General features: G+C 40.9%; 1 protein-coding gene and 1 long non-coding RNA gene across 2 annotated transcripts in view; one reads left to right on the forward strand and one right to left on the reverse strand.

Moving 5' to 3' along the window:
• CDH13 (cadherin 13) overlaps nucleotides 1-17,916 on the forward strand; it is a 651,716-nt gene that overhangs the window by 571,635 nt on the left and 62,165 nt on the right. The window contains exon 9 of the mRNA XM_042438290.1: nucleotides 17,468-17,650. Within this exon, the coding sequence (XP_042294224.1) occupies nucleotides 17,468-17,650 (183 nt within the window). The remainder of the gene's footprint in view (nucleotides 1-17,467; nucleotides 17,651-17,916) is intronic.
• Nucleotides 12,257-17,916, reverse strand: part of LOC121914676 — a 9,899-nt gene continuing 4,239 nt past the window's right edge. The window contains exons 2-3 of the long non-coding RNA XR_006100558.1: nucleotides 15,013-15,096; nucleotides 12,257-12,888 (exon numbers count right to left, since the gene is read on the reverse strand). This is a non-coding gene — a long non-coding RNA (uncharacterized LOC121914676). The remainder of the gene's footprint in view (nucleotides 12,889-15,012; nucleotides 15,097-17,916) is intronic.

The raw sequence follows: 17,916 nt of genomic DNA on the forward strand, positions 1-17,916 counted from the left end.
ATTATTATTATTATTATTATTATTATTATTATTATTATTATTATTATTATTATTATTATTTCTGTGGAGAAAAAGCTGTTTTCAGGGCAAATCAGTGACCTGTGAATTTTGCATGCAATGGTCCCCAATGGCAGCATTTTCTGCACAGAAAGATTTTTCTGCAAAGAAAATAATATTTAGGCATGGAAATCTTATTTTCAGTGCATCTGCTAAATTTCTTTTCTCTGGCTAACTTTGTGAGGTACTGAGGTTTCTTTCAGGAAAGGAGTTGGTCAAGAAGTGTATATTTGAATATGTTTTTCTCGATAAATGTTGAGTGTGTGTGTGTATGATTTTCTTCCTCCGTCTCAGGCAGTAACCAAGAGGCTAATTGCAGGATAGACATTTATTGTATTAGCAGAGCTGTGTAGAGGAGATTGCAATGTGCTTCTTTCAAGTGAATCCATCTAGCTTGTGTTAATAATAACCGTCTTATGTCCCTGGCCAGAAATGCCACATCCAGCGCTGAAAACACACAAATCAAACATACAAAATCAGTCAAGGGTCTTTGCCCAATGTAATGACAGGACCTTCTGTGTGCGTCATTTCAATCTTTCATAATCAGAGTGCTCTTTATTTGAACGCTCCTGGTTCAAGTGTTTTGGAGCAGCTCTGTCTGCCAGGAGAAGCAGAAGGGTGACCCCAAAATAACTGCCGATTTCCAACCATTGCAAGCATCTTGACAGGCAGCTGAACTGGGAGAGAAGGAGGAAAAAGAGAATCTCTCCACCCTGTGCTTTTTGACTGAAAAATAAACATTTAGTCAGAATGCATGATACAAAAGACTAGATTTTCATGCCACTTCTCCTAGGCTTCAGGGGCGGCATGGAAAATAGTGTTGAACTGGTCCTTTCTACCTTTTAATATGTTCTATGATATCTTACTTGATGTGGTAGAACTAATACAGCCTCCTCCTTTTCATTTTTCATCAAGGTCAACATGGCTGCATTCTTAGTCAACAGTCCCCCCACCTGATATAATAATAATAATAATAATAATAATAATAATAATAATAATAATAATAATCCCACCTCTCCAAAATGATCGAGGCAGCTTACATAAACCAAGGTATAAGATAATAAAATAATCCCATTATCCCTCCTTCATCAAACAGCACATATAACTATAATAGAATAAAAGCTAATAAATACAAATTAAAACAATAACATTTTAAAACGGTAATTTAGGAGCGGCAGATGAGAAGGTCCTCTGGGTGACCGCAGCCAGCTTGGTCTTTATTGGCTGTAGTAAGTATTTCCCTGAGGACCTAAGCATGCAAGGCAGATTATATGGAAGAAGTTGTTCCCTCAAGTAGACTGGACCCAAGCCATGTAGGGCTTTAAAGGTCATTACCAACACCTTGAACTGTGCTCAGAAACCAATAGGCAGCCAGTGGAGAGATTTTAGAATTGGTGTTATATGGTCACCTCCAGATTTCTGGATGACCAATCTAGCTGCCATATTTTGAACTAACTGAAGTTTCCAAACTAGGCACAAGGGTACCCCATGCAGAGTGCATTACAGAAGTCAAATTGTGAGGTTACCAGCGTATGTACCACAGTTTTCAAGTCCCCTGGCTCCAGGAAAAGGTGCAGCTGGCATATCAGCCAACGCTGATAGCAAGCACTCCTGGCCGTCGCATCTATTTGAGTTGACATCTGAAGGGACAAATCCAGGAGCACTCCCCAAGCTGCAAACACAGTCCTTTAGGGGAAGTGTGACTCAATCCAGGACCGGTTGACATTTGATATTTGATATAGGTAGTTAGTCCTTAAAAGCTGAGGCAATATACTTGCATATCATAGAATCTTAGAAAGGACCACTTGGATGGGGCCACAAAAGCCATCTAATCCAACCCCCTGCCATGCATGAATACACAATAACAGGACTCCCAAAGATGGCCATATAATCTCTGTTTAAACATCTCCAAAGAAGGAAAGCTCATCACCTTCCAAGTCAGTGTTTTCTACCATTGAACAGCTGTTACAATCAGGAAGTTCCTCCTACAGTTTAGATGGGAAAAATTATTTCAGCTTTTGGCTGGAATCCTGTTAGATAGCTAAAAGCCCTGGCTACAATGGAAACTGGACTAGATGGCATTGTACAAGACAGTGCCATGTAACATTTAGGAAAGCTATCATCTCAGTTACTTTGTTGGGTTGGCATTAGAAGACCAGTTTTGCGGAATGCTTCAGAAAATAGTCGGATCGGTTTCAAACTACCAGAGCATCTATAGGGAATTCTTGTTGGGAACATTGTGTTGTTCATGCTGCGCATTTCCAATATTATAGAAAGTGAAGTAGAAAGAGAAACATTATATCCCAAGGCTGAGAAGTTTGACAGTACCTTTAAGTCTGCTCTAGGAACTCTCTTGCAAAGCTAACATTTATGATGGGGAATATTGCTAAAACTCACTTGGGCATATTGTGGCATAACAGAAATGTGTGAAACAGCAAGTTGCGCGCCCCCCTCCTCCTACCCAAAAGACAACAAATCTCACCCCAAAGAGATCTGGATGAAGATATATGAGTCAGAATCTTAACTTTGCCTTTTCCCTGTGGCAAATCTGATTCTTCAAAAGCATTTTAAATCTTGTTTTTGATTCATATTCTTTGCAATTCATGCGCTGCCAGCAGCACTTCAGAGATATACATTAAGTGCTATGGCGGGCTGTTGTTTCATAAATAAAAGGTATTTCATCAATGAAAGGACAATTGTTTCTCCTATGAATAAACAATGGATGTTGAGGTCTTATGCACATCTGTTTCTCTAACCGTCGTCCTTTCCCTGTTCTGATTTTGCTTCAAGCAAAGGGGCTTAAATATATACCAAACCTTGCTGTAAATTGCAGAGTTCCTTCCAATGTCAAGTAAATGATGGCTGTTCAATTGTAGGTCACATAATTCCTCCAGAAAGGATGGCTCACTGTCTCTCTGCAATTCAGCCTTTCACTCTTCAGATGGCAAGAGAGTTTGCCAGCTGGGTCATGGGAGGTTTGGGGGTTTTACTTGTGCAGAAGAGCCTCAAGCTGATGGGATTCACATTCTGCCAAGGTTATTAATTCAAAATGAGCAAAATGCTGTAACCTTCTTACTGATATCCCTCGAGTGGTAAAGAGTTAGGATCGGTTTCCTTTAATTCTTCTCCCCCGCAGAGAAGGCAGAAAGAAAGTGGGATCTGAACACAGATTTTTAGACATATGAGAAATAGCTTATCAATTTAAATTATGCTTCCAACAGGCGGGGAAATGGTACAGCTGTTCATTCATTTTAATAAAGCGGGGGAAAATGATGTGCAGCACCATCTTTTGAAGAGCACAGTGGTTTGTTTGCTTGTTGCTGGGAAAAAAATATGATTCTATAATGGCATCATTATCACCTGTAAAGCAGCTCATAATATGAAAATGTATGGAATCAATCAATCTTGTCCCATCACATCTGCCTGCTAAGCAGACATCATTGTTCCTCTGTTGAGAGAAAGACTGAGATTATGAGACAGTGATATCTTCTTTTTGATCGTTCTTTGTTGTTTCAAGTGTCTACAAAGGCTCGAGTTGCACAAATTTGTGCAATGAGATGGAATAGCTCTCAAACAGAATCTGCAAATTGTGTATGTGTGTGTGTGTGTAATTTTAAAAAATCACTTGAAATTGGTAGCACAACAGCAATGCTCAGTATGCAAAGGGATCTTGTAGCACTTGTTTTAACTATGGTTTTTGAGGGACTATAAGAATGATGGAGGGAGTTTTGGAGTGTGGCGTGTGCCTAGTCTGGGGACGAAAAAGAAGATATGATAAACTAAGGGCAGCCTTGTGAGTGTGGGGTGTTGATCAGTGTTATAATATGTGTAGTGTGCAAGGGAGCCATTGTACATGTCACCTCACCATCATAACCACAGGTTTTGCATTTCTATGGTTATTCATATGGAGCCAATGTGATACAGTGGTTTGAACATTGGACTATGACTCTGGAGGCCAGGGTTTGAATTCTGGCTTAGCCATAGGAACATTCTTTCAGCCTCAGAAGATGGCAATGGCAAACCCGCTCTGAAGAAACTTGCCAAAAAAAAAAACCCATTATAGGTTTGCCTTAGGGTTGGTATAAGTCAGAAGTGACTTGAAGGCACACTACAAAAACAAGAACAACCACAACACAGCTGTTCGTACTGTCGGATTATAAAGATCCTTCCTGGGTACCACTTCACCCCATGCATCTGGAGAAGAAGACCTAAGCCACTGAAAGCTTTCAAACACTTAGTCTCAAAGGTGCTACGAGATCCCTTTGCCTACTTGAGTGCACCCACATTATACGCATACGCATTATACACATATGCTGGAAGCTGCACCAGAAAAACCCCTGGTGCGCCCTGGAAGAAGTAATGGGGCATGCACCTGTGGTGTGCATCCCATGGCATGCCATGGGAACGAGCCCCATTACTTCCAATGGGGCTCAAGTATATGTGTTTTTTTCCCTTATGCAGGGGGGTCCAGAACAGATCCCCGCGTAAAGGAAGGGCACACTGTAATATTCCAGTTTAGCACAATTATGGCTCTGAATTCTATAGCGGTGCTTAGTTTCATTGAGTAACTATGCTTACTCAGAGGTAACCTCATCAGTCAAAAGTGTTTATAGCCAGGTAAGTGTGAATACAGAGGTTGCTGGTGGCTTCCATATCAGTGAGCTGGTAAATATGTTCAAGGAGTTAGGCTCAACCTTAAAGGAGCTAGCCTAGATTTTGAACTATAAAGGAGCCATTGAGCTAAATTGAGTCCATATTTTGATCTGAACTTTAAAAGACATGGATGCCAGTAGCTGTCTCTGTTCCAGGCATGTTTCACTAAGTTTCTTCTCAAAGGAAACAACACAAAACTTTAGCACTTTTCTTCTTGCTTTGAGAAAGTGTTCAAAAAAGCACACCGTTTTTGAAGATTATTCGCAATTTGGGGTTTATTCTGTGAAAAATTCGCACATGATTGTTTTGAACAGGAAAAAGAAAAGATATTCTGTGCAGGAAACAGCCTTGTTTGTACAGAAAACATTCCTGCATAAATATATTGTTTTCTATAGGGAAAATATTGTTTCCTGAGCAGAAAATGCTGTATTCTATGAGAATCAGCCATGTGATGAATTTTGGCAGAGAATAAGTCTCCAAGTATAACCTTTTGTTTGCAGGTAATAATATACAATCCTCCCTTCCCTTATGTGGAGGATCCATTCTGGACACACACACACACACACACACCCCGTGTAAGGGGAAAACTGTTTATGCTTGCGCCCCATTGAAAATAATTGGCACGTGCTCACAGCGCCAGGCAGTACGCACGCCATGGGCATGCGCGCCATTGATATTATTCTCCCGCGGCTTCAGCATATGCTGAAAGCCGCGTAATTGAAGCCTGCATATGGTGCAAGCTCACTGTATCTGCATAGAAATATCATTTTCTGCACAAATGATGCTGCTTCCTGAGCAAAACAACTCCGTGGAATTTTGCACAGAATAAGTCCCGAACGGCGGAGGTTCAGATCTGTCCAGGATACTTCTTGTCGAGATTTCTCGGCATACAAAAAACATGAAAAACAGATTTTCAAATATTCTTTCCATCCCTATTGTGTTCTTAGCTGTTCCTATGCACAGCTTTGTCCTTCTTCACTGCAATGTGAAGGGATGTTCCTATGCACTCCTTCCTTTGGATGGAGTCCATGTTTGCCAAAAACTGTTTGCTCTCACAACAAAATTGTTGGGGGTTTTCCATGAACTTTGCCAGCCCTCACCAGCATCATCCCTCCCATATCGCCTTATCCTGATAAATGCTTCCAGCAATGCTTTGGGAGAGGGAAGAAATGAAAGTGTGCAGAATTACAGCTGCCTGGATTAATATCTGCTGACTATAGCCTAGCCTTTGAGTGTGCCTGCACCAAGAGATAATTGCAAATTATTGCCGTTGTCGGAAGTGGTATCTCATACACACACAAAAAGGAGCTCCATTCTCACCGCTTTTGTGAAGGAAGAGAGAAAAGGGGGGAACAAAATGTTAGTAAAACTGGGGCGGAACATATTACAGCATCCATTTTACCTAAGAAATGTGTATGGATCAGGGACATTTGACTGAGCAATCAATCCTGCTTTTTCACCTGTATGTTAAAGGAGCTGTCCAATGTCCTGAACTCTGTTCCTAACATTGGCCTCATACTCCCAAGTCTAACTCCAAACACCAAAGGAGCTCTACAACAGACCAGATCTATTTTAGAAATAGAATCCTGCAGCTTTGAGAGCTCCTTTATGCTTTCCTTTTTTATATTTAAATATTTTATTAAGTAAATTTTAATAACAACAGTGACATCAACAACCAAGTTAATATAAACCATGGCATTTAACATATCAAAAATAAACCAGGAAAAAAAGTGGGGGGACATTATTTATGCTCTTTAAAATCCATTCTATTTTATTTACCTAATCTACCTTCAGTATCTAAAAATGCAATAACTGTTAACTAAAAACTATTTAATGGATTCAACCTTTGGATTATTCCCGGTATCTTTCTTTTAGATTTCTTGTTTCTAATTTACTATAACATTCTTCTTTGACCTTCATTATATTCTTCAAACCTTGCTCTTTCTCCTTCAAACTTGCTTTATCTTACTCCTTAACTCTCTTCTTGCCTTTCTATTTTTCTACCTTTGTTTCTTCCATATTTCCTTTACTTTCTCGTACACTTTCTATTTACTGTACCTTCTTTTACCTACTAATTTCCACTACTTCTACTCTATCCAGGGAATTTAATCCAAAGGCTGCTAAGAGCTCCTTTATGCTTTCTAAGGTTCAGAATTCTATGGGACTTCTTGACTTGAGAGATGAATTTGTCTTGGGAAAAAACAAACAGCAAACCAAAATGGTTTAAATTAGACCATTGTTTTCTTAAGAGGAGCAACTACTGTGTCAATTTTCTGTTCATGTGAGAACCTCCATGGGCCACAGAGACGGCTAAAATGCCAAAAAAATAATAAAAAAAATTCAAAACTCAGACATGATCAGAAGTCCACTTGTGTTTTTTAAAGGGGGGGGGGTATTCATTGTGCAAGTGGGTACTTCTTGTTGTTGTTGTGACCCTATCATGGGCTGACAGTGCGTGGCTGCATCAATAGAAGTACAGTGTCTAGATCAAGGGAAGTAATAGTGCCACTATATTCTGCTCTAGTCAGGCCCCACCTGGAATATTGCGTCCACTTCTGGGCACCACAATTCAAAAAGGATGTGAAGAAACTAGAGCATGTCCAAAGGAGGGCGACTAAAATGGTGAAGGGTCTGGAAACCATGAAGCCCAATGAGGAACGATTCAGGGAGCTGGGGATGTTTAGCCTGGAGAAGAGAAGGTTAAGAGGTGATATGATAGCCCTGTTTAAATACTTGAAGGGATGTCATTTTGAGGAGGGAGCAAGCTTGTTTTCTGCTGCTCCAGAGATAAGGACCTGGAGCAATGGATGCAAGCTACAGGAAAAGAGATTCCACCTCAACATTAGAAGGAACTTCCTGACAGTAAGGGCTGTTTGACAGTGGAACAAACTCCCTTGAACTGTAGTGGTGTCTCCTTCTTTGGAGGTCTTTAAGCAGAGGCTGGATGGCCATCTGTCAGGGATGCTTTGACTGAGAGTTCCTGCATGGCAGAAGGGGGTTGGACTAGATGGCCCTTGGGGTCTCGTCCAACTCTATGATTCTATGATTCTATTATTCTACTCCAGCTTTTTTAAAAGGTGAATTGCTGTTCCTGGAGACTCCTGAGAGATGAAATTCATTCTTTTGCACCATTAAAAAAAATGGCAGTCTCCTCTCTTCACCCAGCCTGGCAAAGAGCATTTCTTAAAGAAAGACATTCATCTTCTTTCCTTTTATAAGAACATTGGTGGTTATAGTGTGTCTTTAACAAGTTGTTTTTCTCATTGTTGTTATTGGTAAAAGATATTATGTCTTGGCTGCATTAACTAGTTATTAACCTTCTTGAAGGGCCAGTTACTGGATGGGAGGTTGGGATGCAATTTAAAACACACACACAAGTAAACTTAATATTTTCAAAAAACTTGGCCAATTTGTTAGATTTTTCAAGAGCTATTGAGAGATTGTGATGTGGATGTTGGGTTAGAAGTCATGATGAATACAGAACAGTCATGTTCTGTGTTTCTTTCCATCCTCCATCTGCACAAGGGGAACAGGCCATGCAGAGACAACATCAAGGGGATCTTTTGACTCCCAAGATCCTGTTCAAACTGTTTAGAAGAAAAGGATATAAAGGAATGCTGTATACTTTCATCAGATGCAAACTTCGTCAGATGCAAGCTTTTGTGAACTGGTGTCCATGAAAGCTCAGGCTAGAAATTTCTTTTTCTCAGTTAATCTCAAAGGTACTACATGATTCCTTTATCTCCTTCTGTACTGAAACAGACTAACGTGCTATGCCTTTGAATGCTATTTAGAAGAAAGAAAGCAATAGTTAGTTGGCATACCATTCTGAACTGGAAGCAGTGATCATTTCAGGCTTTCCCAAGACTTTGACCAGAATCCTACATCAAGGGACAGATGTCTGGCATGTAGTTATGGCCCCACAGCTATGCCTCCCATGCTACCCCCAAAACCTACCCTTTAAGCAATGTATCACTCTGAATACAGCCCTTTCCATGTCACTGAAGAATAGGAAGAATCAGCAAAGAAACCCCGAGCTATTTTGCTATAGCTGGATGTACTGCTGCACATCCCTAAGGGCCTCCAAAGGTACCTTCAAATGACCCCGTTGCTGCAACACAAGAAGCTGGAAAATAGTTGGCTGTAGCTCTGCTGATTCCCTCCATTGTGCAACAGCACTGAAATGTCTGTGTTTGGACACATCATTTAAAAGTTGGGGTTGGGGGAATTTGGGGCATTGTGCTGTTGGTCAAGAATTCCAACAATAGCAACAATAAAAAATACTTGTGATAGTGTAAGCTGGACCAATCATGGCACACTAACAAGGCACCCATGTTTATTTAATACTGAAATATGGCCCACATCCCTATGATTAGATATATTGGTGGCAAATGATGCTGCAGGTGGTCTAGAGCAGAGAAAGCATCACCGTTCTTTAGCTGATGGTTTCCAACTGCCCTTCACAGCAAGTGGTACTAGTGTTCCCCTAAACAACTCATTTTACCTAGACTAACTCAGGACTGACATTCTGGATCCCCATGGTTGACTAATGGATTCTCTGGGCTGGGATGTACTCCCCTTTCCCAGGACTTGGACACTAGAAGATAGATTCCCAAGGTTTACATAGTGCAGAACCAAAGAAAGAAAGTCAAAGTGAGCAGGCATGACCCTTTCATAAATCAGTAAAATGTGTACCCAGCTTGTTGGGGGCAATTGGCTTACAGACTGTAAACCTCTTAGAGAGTGCTGAGTTCACTATTAAGTATAGAAATGTAAATGCCATTGCTCATGGATTTCTGGATGGTGGTGGTGGTGGAGTTTGTGTGTAGGTGTGGCGTGTGCCTTCAAGTCATTTCTGACTTGTAGCAACCCTAAGGAGACCCTATCATGGGGTTTTCATGGCAAGGTTTGTTCAGAGGAGGTTTGAGGTTGAGAGCATATGACTTGCCCAAGGTCACCCAATGGGTTTCATGCTCAAGCACTGAATCGAACCCTGGTCTCCAGAGTCATAACCCAACACTCAAACCACTACGCCACACTGGCTCTCAGATGGTGGTTGGAACATGAGAGAAATAAAAGAGCACTGTGATGGTCTTGAAAGACTTTGGGCTCCTGAGTCCCGACATCTTGATTAATGCCAGCGTCGGTTCTCTGAACCCAGCTGTGTTCCTGATCCGTCAAAGTGCAGCTCATGCCAGGATAATTAGCCTCTTGATTATTCTGAGTAACTGAAGGGGTCAAAGGTTAGCTAGCATCGCGAAGCATGTTTAATTCAATCAATTTAGCCAGCGATGCACTTCGAGAAATGTATTCTGCCGCTGCCGCTGCCACAACCGCCACTGTCAAATTTAAGCAATCTGCTCAAAATTCCTGAGCTGCGGTGGATGAGCATTTTAGCTTAATTTCTAATTTAATATTCAGCTGGGGGATTCTGCTTAATTACTTGTGATACTTTTGCTCAGGAGCTCAAGGACTTGGGCGGGCAGCGGAGGAGGGGAAGAGGTATTTTTTCCACATTGCATGGGAAACATTTACAAAGAGAAAGAGAAGGAAAAGAAAACCCTATATATCGAATGACAAAGTGGTTCCCACCTCCCTTTAGCAATATGTCCTAGAAAGGACTCCTTTCAGCAATAAAACAAACAGAGTCTCTCAGACATATACTTGTAGTGAGTGTGGCCCCTATCACCAGGCCAATGGGCTCTAAAATCCTTGGCAGCATCACCCGCAAATGCTAACAGCTGTTCAGTGGTACAGAAAGGGTTGATGTGTAATTCCTTGGCCCTGTTCCTAGACCGTTTCAGTTTAGCTTGGCGGTTCAAGATTGGGAAGAAATTGGTGAGAATGGACCAGACAGTAAACTCTCCTGGAAGCAACCTGCTTCTGCTGTTCTCATAGATATTATGATGGGACACAGGTCATGCCTGCAAAACGAATGTCAAAAAGCAGCCAAAATGCTGACCACAAGTGATGTGGCAAAGGGAGAGGAAGTTGATCTTTTCCCCATCTGCAGCTGCCAACTTAGGGAACATCTATACTGTAGAAATGATGCAGTTTGACACCATTTTAAGCGCTATAGCTGCACCCTATAGAAATCCTGGGATCTGTAGTTTTGCATGGTCTTTAGCCTTCTCTGTCAAAGAATGCTGGCACTTCCCCAAACTACAAATCCCAATATGCTTTAGGATGCAGCCATGGGAGTTAAAGTGATGCAAAACTGCATTATTTGCAGTGTACATGCAACCGTAATTCCACAGAAGAGTTTGAGACTGTGCTATATACAACTTTCACCTGTGGCACCATGCGTAGTAGTCAGTTGCCTGAGTCTCTGAGGCCCACTGGGTTTTGAGATTGGCTGTGCAGCACTGCCTTGACCAAAGCAACTCCAAAGATGCTGGGGATCAGAGCAGGTGGTGGAGAATGAAGCCGATTGCCTACCGTGACTCACCTTAAAATCCTTCCTAATGGAAAAAGCAAGATGTTTCTCTGTGCCCTTATTTATGTAAGCATGTAAGCATCAATAGCTCAGCCAAGTATGTCAACTTTGCAAGAGCTCAAAAGATTAAAGGAACACTGTGTCTTGCAAAAAACGCTGAGCGTTACAGATAGTGGTGAGCATTTAAAAAGGAAGGTGGGTGTATGTGTATGGTAACAGTGGATGCTGTGGGGGGGGGTCATGTTTTTCATCCTGCAGACATGTACGATCCATTAATAGTGAACCACTTTGGGTACTTATATCTGGAAGCCCAGAATAAAGACATGTGATGTAAAATGGGGGGAAACAAAGCCTTCATTTTCTGTGCTTCTTCTTCTTCCCGCATCCATTCCAAGAAAGGCACTCAGGAAATCTTTTATATCTAAAGGATCGGAGTAAGGATCCAGTGTCCTCAAACAACCATCTTTCTTGTTTGTTTGTTTCCATAGAATAGGGATTTGCTAGTGATATGCCACAAGGTATGAATTAGACAAAATCATCTTGTATTGTTTCTAGAGATGGTGGCTGAGGACAAGCGTGCATCTTAGCTACCCACAATGCCTTCAGTTTAACATTATTCTGGGGGCATTATGGGAAATAAAAAATGGCACTTTGCAAATGACGTCAGAATTGGAACAAACACTGGCTTGTTGTGGTGTCTCTGAAATTGGTTTGCCTTTTCAGAGTTTAGAGTTGTGCATTCCTCTTTTGAGCTGAAAACACTTTAATAATAATAATGACGATGATGATGATAATAATAATAATAATTTATTTATATCCCACCTCTTCCCTTTTGGGGATCAAGGCGGGTAAGAACAGAAGTTAATACAATACAAAATAATCAAACAGTATTTATGATGTTGTAAGCTACCTTACTAAACATTATTATATTTTCTAATGAGTCATGCCTTATGATATATCCAAAGTATAACAGTCTCAGTTCATACATCTTGGCTTCTAGAGTGATTTCCAACTTGGATTTGTTCTTGGACCAATTTATTAGTCTTTTTTGGTTCAAGAGCAGATCAAGCCTGAACTCTTCCTAGAAGACAAAATATCTGAACTGAAACTGTTTTACTTTGGATACATCATGAGACAATATGACTCATTAAAAAGGACAACAATGTCTGAGGAGGTAGAAGGCAATAGGAAAAGCCTAAGATTGCATTGCCTGTATATAAAGTTAAATGAGGATGCCATAGCCTTGAGTCTCCAAGACCTGAGCAGATTGACTTGGAGGTCTCTCATTCATAGGGTTGCCATAAGTCAAAGTCAATTTGATGTCAATTAACAGCCATTCTAGCTTGGATTAATCAATTGGTTTCAGACCAATATGTTGCCACCTTGATAAATCAAGGACAAGAAGTAAATGCAGGTGGGGTTTGAAGAAAAGCAACCAAATTTCATAACCAAGATCTCTCCCTCTTGGGAATCACCAAGGTCCAGAAGCTCAGCTGTGCATCACTGGTGTGAAAACTGTGATCGCAGGATTGCATGTTCATATCAAAAGAGTAATATCTGTCTCTTTCTGATGGTTGATTTAATCCCATGCATAGGGACAGAATCCATGTACATTGATTGAATCATATCATACAAATCAATTTTGATGTGAGCGCATCACTGTTCTACTCCATGCTGTGATTTGACCAAGGCACACTTCAGCAATATCTTCTTGGTTGGGAGCAAAGATAACAGATGCAAAACTGGGAATGTGAAGTTTAAAATTAAGTTAGAAAACTAAAAGGGAAGGCAGAGAGAAAATACAGAGTAGGATGAACCCACAGAATGGTGAAAATCTGTTAACTCCTTCTCTGTTGGTTGCGTCACTAATAGCATGTGGCACAACTGGTCCCAGTTGTTGTGCCAATGGCACAATTCCCACTTCACTTGCAAACATAGGACCAGAGGCATTTGACCGGGCAATATATTAATTAAACTAAATACTTTAATAATTTAAACCCTTCCTTCTCTGAAAAGCCACCAAGCTAAACCAACTGATAATGTTGAAACTGACATTGCTTGCCTTTTCTTGGCTATACTTTCTAGAGCTTGAAAATGCAATCCTATGGTCCAGCTTCAAACAAACATGTCCTTTTTGTTGTGTACAACATGAGTGCAAGGGTAGCTCTGTGTGTGTGTGTGTGTGTGTGTGTGTGTGTGTGTGTGTGTGTGAAGGGATGGACATTATTGGAGCTCTGGAGCTGAATTTATTCGTGTCTCTCTTGTCATTTTTCATCTTTTGTGAGCCCTGCGAGGGAAAAGCAAACACGGTGACAGGACGCACCAAACACCTTCAGCCAAAAAAAAATGATTCCCCGATTAATGCAAAGTGACTTGCAGTTTTAATTTGGTTATTCTCAACTGGTCCTCTCAGCATGTGGAATCCTAATGAGTCATTGGGTTTGGTGCTCATCAATCCAGATCGTGTTTTCTCTTGCATTGCATTTGTTGCTCTCTGGGGCTCTTTAATTCAAGCTGCATTGGCATCAGCATCAGAGGCAAAGCTTCATTCTTTTTCTGAATAGCTCTGGAGCCATTTCTCCACCATATTTTTGCATTATGTCCCATCCCTGTGGAGTGTTCTAAGGTGACCATCAACTGCTGCAAGGAGGTTCACTTGGAAATAATGTTTTAAAGGTTCCTTTTAAACAGTTTGGCTCTGGAACTGAAAGAGACGATACTTGCAGACTTCAGCAGGAGCTGTGTGATGTGATTTCACTTGCATACTTTCTGTACCCTACTATCATCATTGCTTGAGATCCTAAATTGGAAGTCGTCGTGTGTCTTCAAGTCACTTCTGATTTCTGGTTCAACCTAAGGTGAACCTATCACAGGAGTCCTAGCGTTGCATTTCTCGGAGGCTAAGAATGTGTGACTTTCTCATGGTCACCCAGTGGATTTCCATGAGTTTTGGTAGAGATCCAAACCATGGTCTCATAGAATGAAGTTGAAGGCTTTCATGGCCGGCATCCATAGTTTTTGGTGGGTTTTTGGGGCTGTGTGGCCATGTTCTAGAAGAGTTTCTTCCTAACGTTTTGCCAGCATCTGTGGCTGGCATCTTCAGAGTCTCTTCAGAACCCACAAAATCTATAGCCTCACAGAGACTTAGTCCGACACTCAAACCACTACACCAGGCTGGATCTTAAGGCTCCATAGTGTCAGTCTTCATGTGGAGAATTATGTAGTGCTGATGCTATGCAACCTTTGCATTATATCTCATTGCACAACTGAAAGTGCACCTGCAATCGCAACCAGAAGCACAACTGAATGGTTATCCCAATGTGCATTGGGACGCATGTGGACAACACGTGCACAACTCTACTTGCACAACTCAGGCAGTCCATATCGGACAAATATGTCCAGCTGCTTCCATAGGGGAACTTATGTACAAGATACCAGCCGTTTTCTGGCCATTAAGCTGAGCAGAGTAGTAACAACATTACAGCTTAAATGTGACAAGGGAAGCATTTGGGTGATTTTGTACCTCCTCTGGATGGAATTGGGGGGGGGGAATCAAACAGATTTGTAGCCTTAGGGTGTTCTTATGTGGCCAATTGGTCTCACTAGCATGGATTACCTTCTGCCATTTTTGGCTTGCCTGTCAGAGATAGCTAACCATGTAAATCCCAGCTCAGTGTGTCCTTGTGCAGTAAATGGGACAATCACACACACACACACACACACATATATCTATATATCTTTAACTAGAGTAGCTTCAAAATGACAGACCTTTTTGCAGGGTGGGATGTTTTAGAGAAATGTTGTGTGTTTTCATTGATTTTTATTCTACGAAATGTGAATTATTGCAACATGTGATAACTGCTTACCTTGTTGCATAAACTAGTCAAAAGAATAGCAGTGGATGGGCTGTTTGTGCCTTTGTGATAAGTTAGGCTATTCTGGCATGCTTCCTGTGTGTGCAAGAGAAACAAATACAATGATATTTTTATTTCTCCTCTACCCAAGTCTTGAGACAAGGTACAATATAGATTAAAACATGTAAAACCATTAAAAAAGTTAACTTAAAACAAGAGTTGCACTTGTTTTAACTTGTACGTCATCTTGTTTCCCAGTTCCGTGAAAAAGATCAGATACAGTATATAAACAATGATGATGATGATGATGATATAAACCACCTGTCCATTTGAACATCATTTGCTTATCTCAGCACAGTTCAACCCATCTGCCTTCTCAAAATGCAAATCCCTGACTTGTAATTCCATGTTAAGCTACATTTGAGAATGCAAACTCATCCTTAAAGTTTCCGCTTCTGGCCAGTTGCTCGCAATGAGATGAATAAATCTTTGCAGAAGGTTAAACTTGCCAGAAAGAGTATCCCACTTGGCATGTGAACAATGATAAATCCAGTGACCCAGTTTAAACCAACGGGGGATTTGGCCCAAGGTGATCTATTTCTAAATGATGGTTTTTAGACGGAGCCTGACAGCAACAGCTTAAATACACATCTGGGCTCATCTATTTTGTTCTCAATTGATTCTGGTGCTTCAGGGATGTGTAGATATTAAAGATGAACAAAAATCAATTAATGCATGATCTAATCATACCTAACAGGCACTGGAGGTTTGACTATCAGGGCAACTTGTTCCGGTCTAATGGCTTTTTGCAAGTAACACTCTGCAAAGGGGATATCATACTTGTGCTATTTTTTGAGTGTTGTGAATCTGTGGTGGACCATTTCAATTGCCCAGAGATGACAGCTGAGATTCAACTTTAGGTTCTTCGTAGATCAATTTCCACATGAAGAATTATGCATTGATTGTGCTACTCCGTCCTTGTACTGAATGACAGTGGTGCGCAAGTGAATGAAGACACCAACTGTGTAATTGAATGCACACCCAAAAGGTCATGTGCAATGTGGATGTCCATCCATAGCTAATGTGCATGGGTGCCAACACACAATGGGCAATGGACATCCAATCCACAAGGCATGTATGCCTTCTTACACAATGGACAGTGCGCATGCACATGTCTCTAGCTTTTCACTGAATGAGGCCACTGCGCATCAGACAAAAATGTCCAGCCACTTCCACAGGGAACTTAATGTATGTGGAAGTCACCAAAAGGACTTCCACCTAGATGATCTAATTTATCCTCACATAGGCATTTATGTGGCCAAAAGGCACCAGATCCATCTGATCTCAAAAGCTAATCAAGCTCAGCCCTGGACAGAACTTGGATGGGAGACCACTAACAAATACTAGGTGCTGTACACCTATACTTTAGAGAAAGGAACTGGCAAAACCATCTCTGAGTATTCTTTGCCTAAGAAAACCCTACGGAATTAATGGGGTCGCCGTAAGTCAAAAGGTGATTTGAAGGCACATAGATCCACAAACCCGGCACACTAAAGGCATGTTCCTGCAATGTGAAAGTCTCCATAAGCATATGAGATTATAGGAAGGGACCACAATTCAAAAGTATGAGAGTACAGAAGATGAGGATATCAAAATCACTCATAAAAAATTCCTTTCTCAATGAGAAAAGGTGTCTTGACCTATTAAGAAAGCCTATCCAGTTCTATAGGATACTATAAGAATTTTTTTAACTGGTTTTTTTGAACAAAAGGAATTCTCACAAAAATCATAGGAGGAGGATTTACACAAACACACACACACACAAATGAGTTTTTTTCATAGCAATCTTCACCATCCTATGAAATATTTGCAATTGAAGAAAAATTTGATGCGAATTTGTCAGAATAAACTTTGAGATGATCCTGTGTTCCTTCTTCAGAAATAATGTTACAATTTCTGTGGATTAGAGAGGACAACGGCCTCTTATGGTTCAACTAAAGGGAAAAATATCTCACTCGAATGAATGGAGATTGCTTTGCAAAAACCCTGCTCTTAAAAGCATTCTACATTCTGGATGCATTTATTTTCTTAATAGTGTTTCAAAGCACCTTTATGTGTTTGGTGTTGCATCCTTTGCTATTAATGGAAGTTAACAAAAGATTTATTTCGATGTTGTTGTTGTTGTTCCTTGTTGAAGTGCATTCAGAGCCTGCTTCAATCACGTTGTCCTTTACCGATGATCTTTTAAGAACAGGGGTTGGAAAATGGTAATGCAGTGCCGCAGACTTTGTGCTTCATCAATGTATTATTTATGGCCTTTAGAAATTAGGTTTCACTCTGGGAGTAAGTTCTCCCTCCCTTTGGATACAGTGAATAATTAATAGCACCTTAAACAAATTTGTTGTGATGATGGCAGTCGTTTGTTTGATGGTTGTAACATTTTATTGCCTTCTTTATTAATTTTGAGTTCCAAGCCACGGTGAAGGAAGGCAGCACGGGCGTGATTGTGAATTTAACCGTTGAAGATCGGGACGACCCGGCAACGGGAGCATGGAGAGCAGTTTACACTATCATCAATGGCAACCCTGGCCAGAGCTTTGAAATCCATACAAATCCCAAGAACAACGAAGGGATGCTCTCTGTTGTCAAGGTGAGAGGGATGTATGTTGACATCGCATATCTCAACTATCCAGAGCAAGGATCTAGAAACCTGAATTCATTTGGTTAGTCCTAATTATGATAGACCTATTGAATCAAAGGTTGGATAATGAGCCATCATAGAGGCAAATCCCAATGCTTCTGGTTAGAGACTAAGCAGGATTCAACTCTAGAGAGCAAGATTTGGTACTGCTTCTGGCCGCAAGAGCCGTAAGAAATAGAGTCTACTGAATGGGTAAAAAACTAATGAATTCAAAG

Source organism: Sceloporus undulatus, chromosome 8 (genome assembly GCF_019175285.1).
Source record: "Sceloporus undulatus isolate JIND9_A2432 ecotype Alabama chromosome 8, SceUnd_v1.1, whole genome shotgun sequence".
Lineage (NCBI taxonomy): Eukaryota > Metazoa > Chordata > Lepidosauria > Squamata > Phrynosomatidae > Sceloporus > Sceloporus undulatus.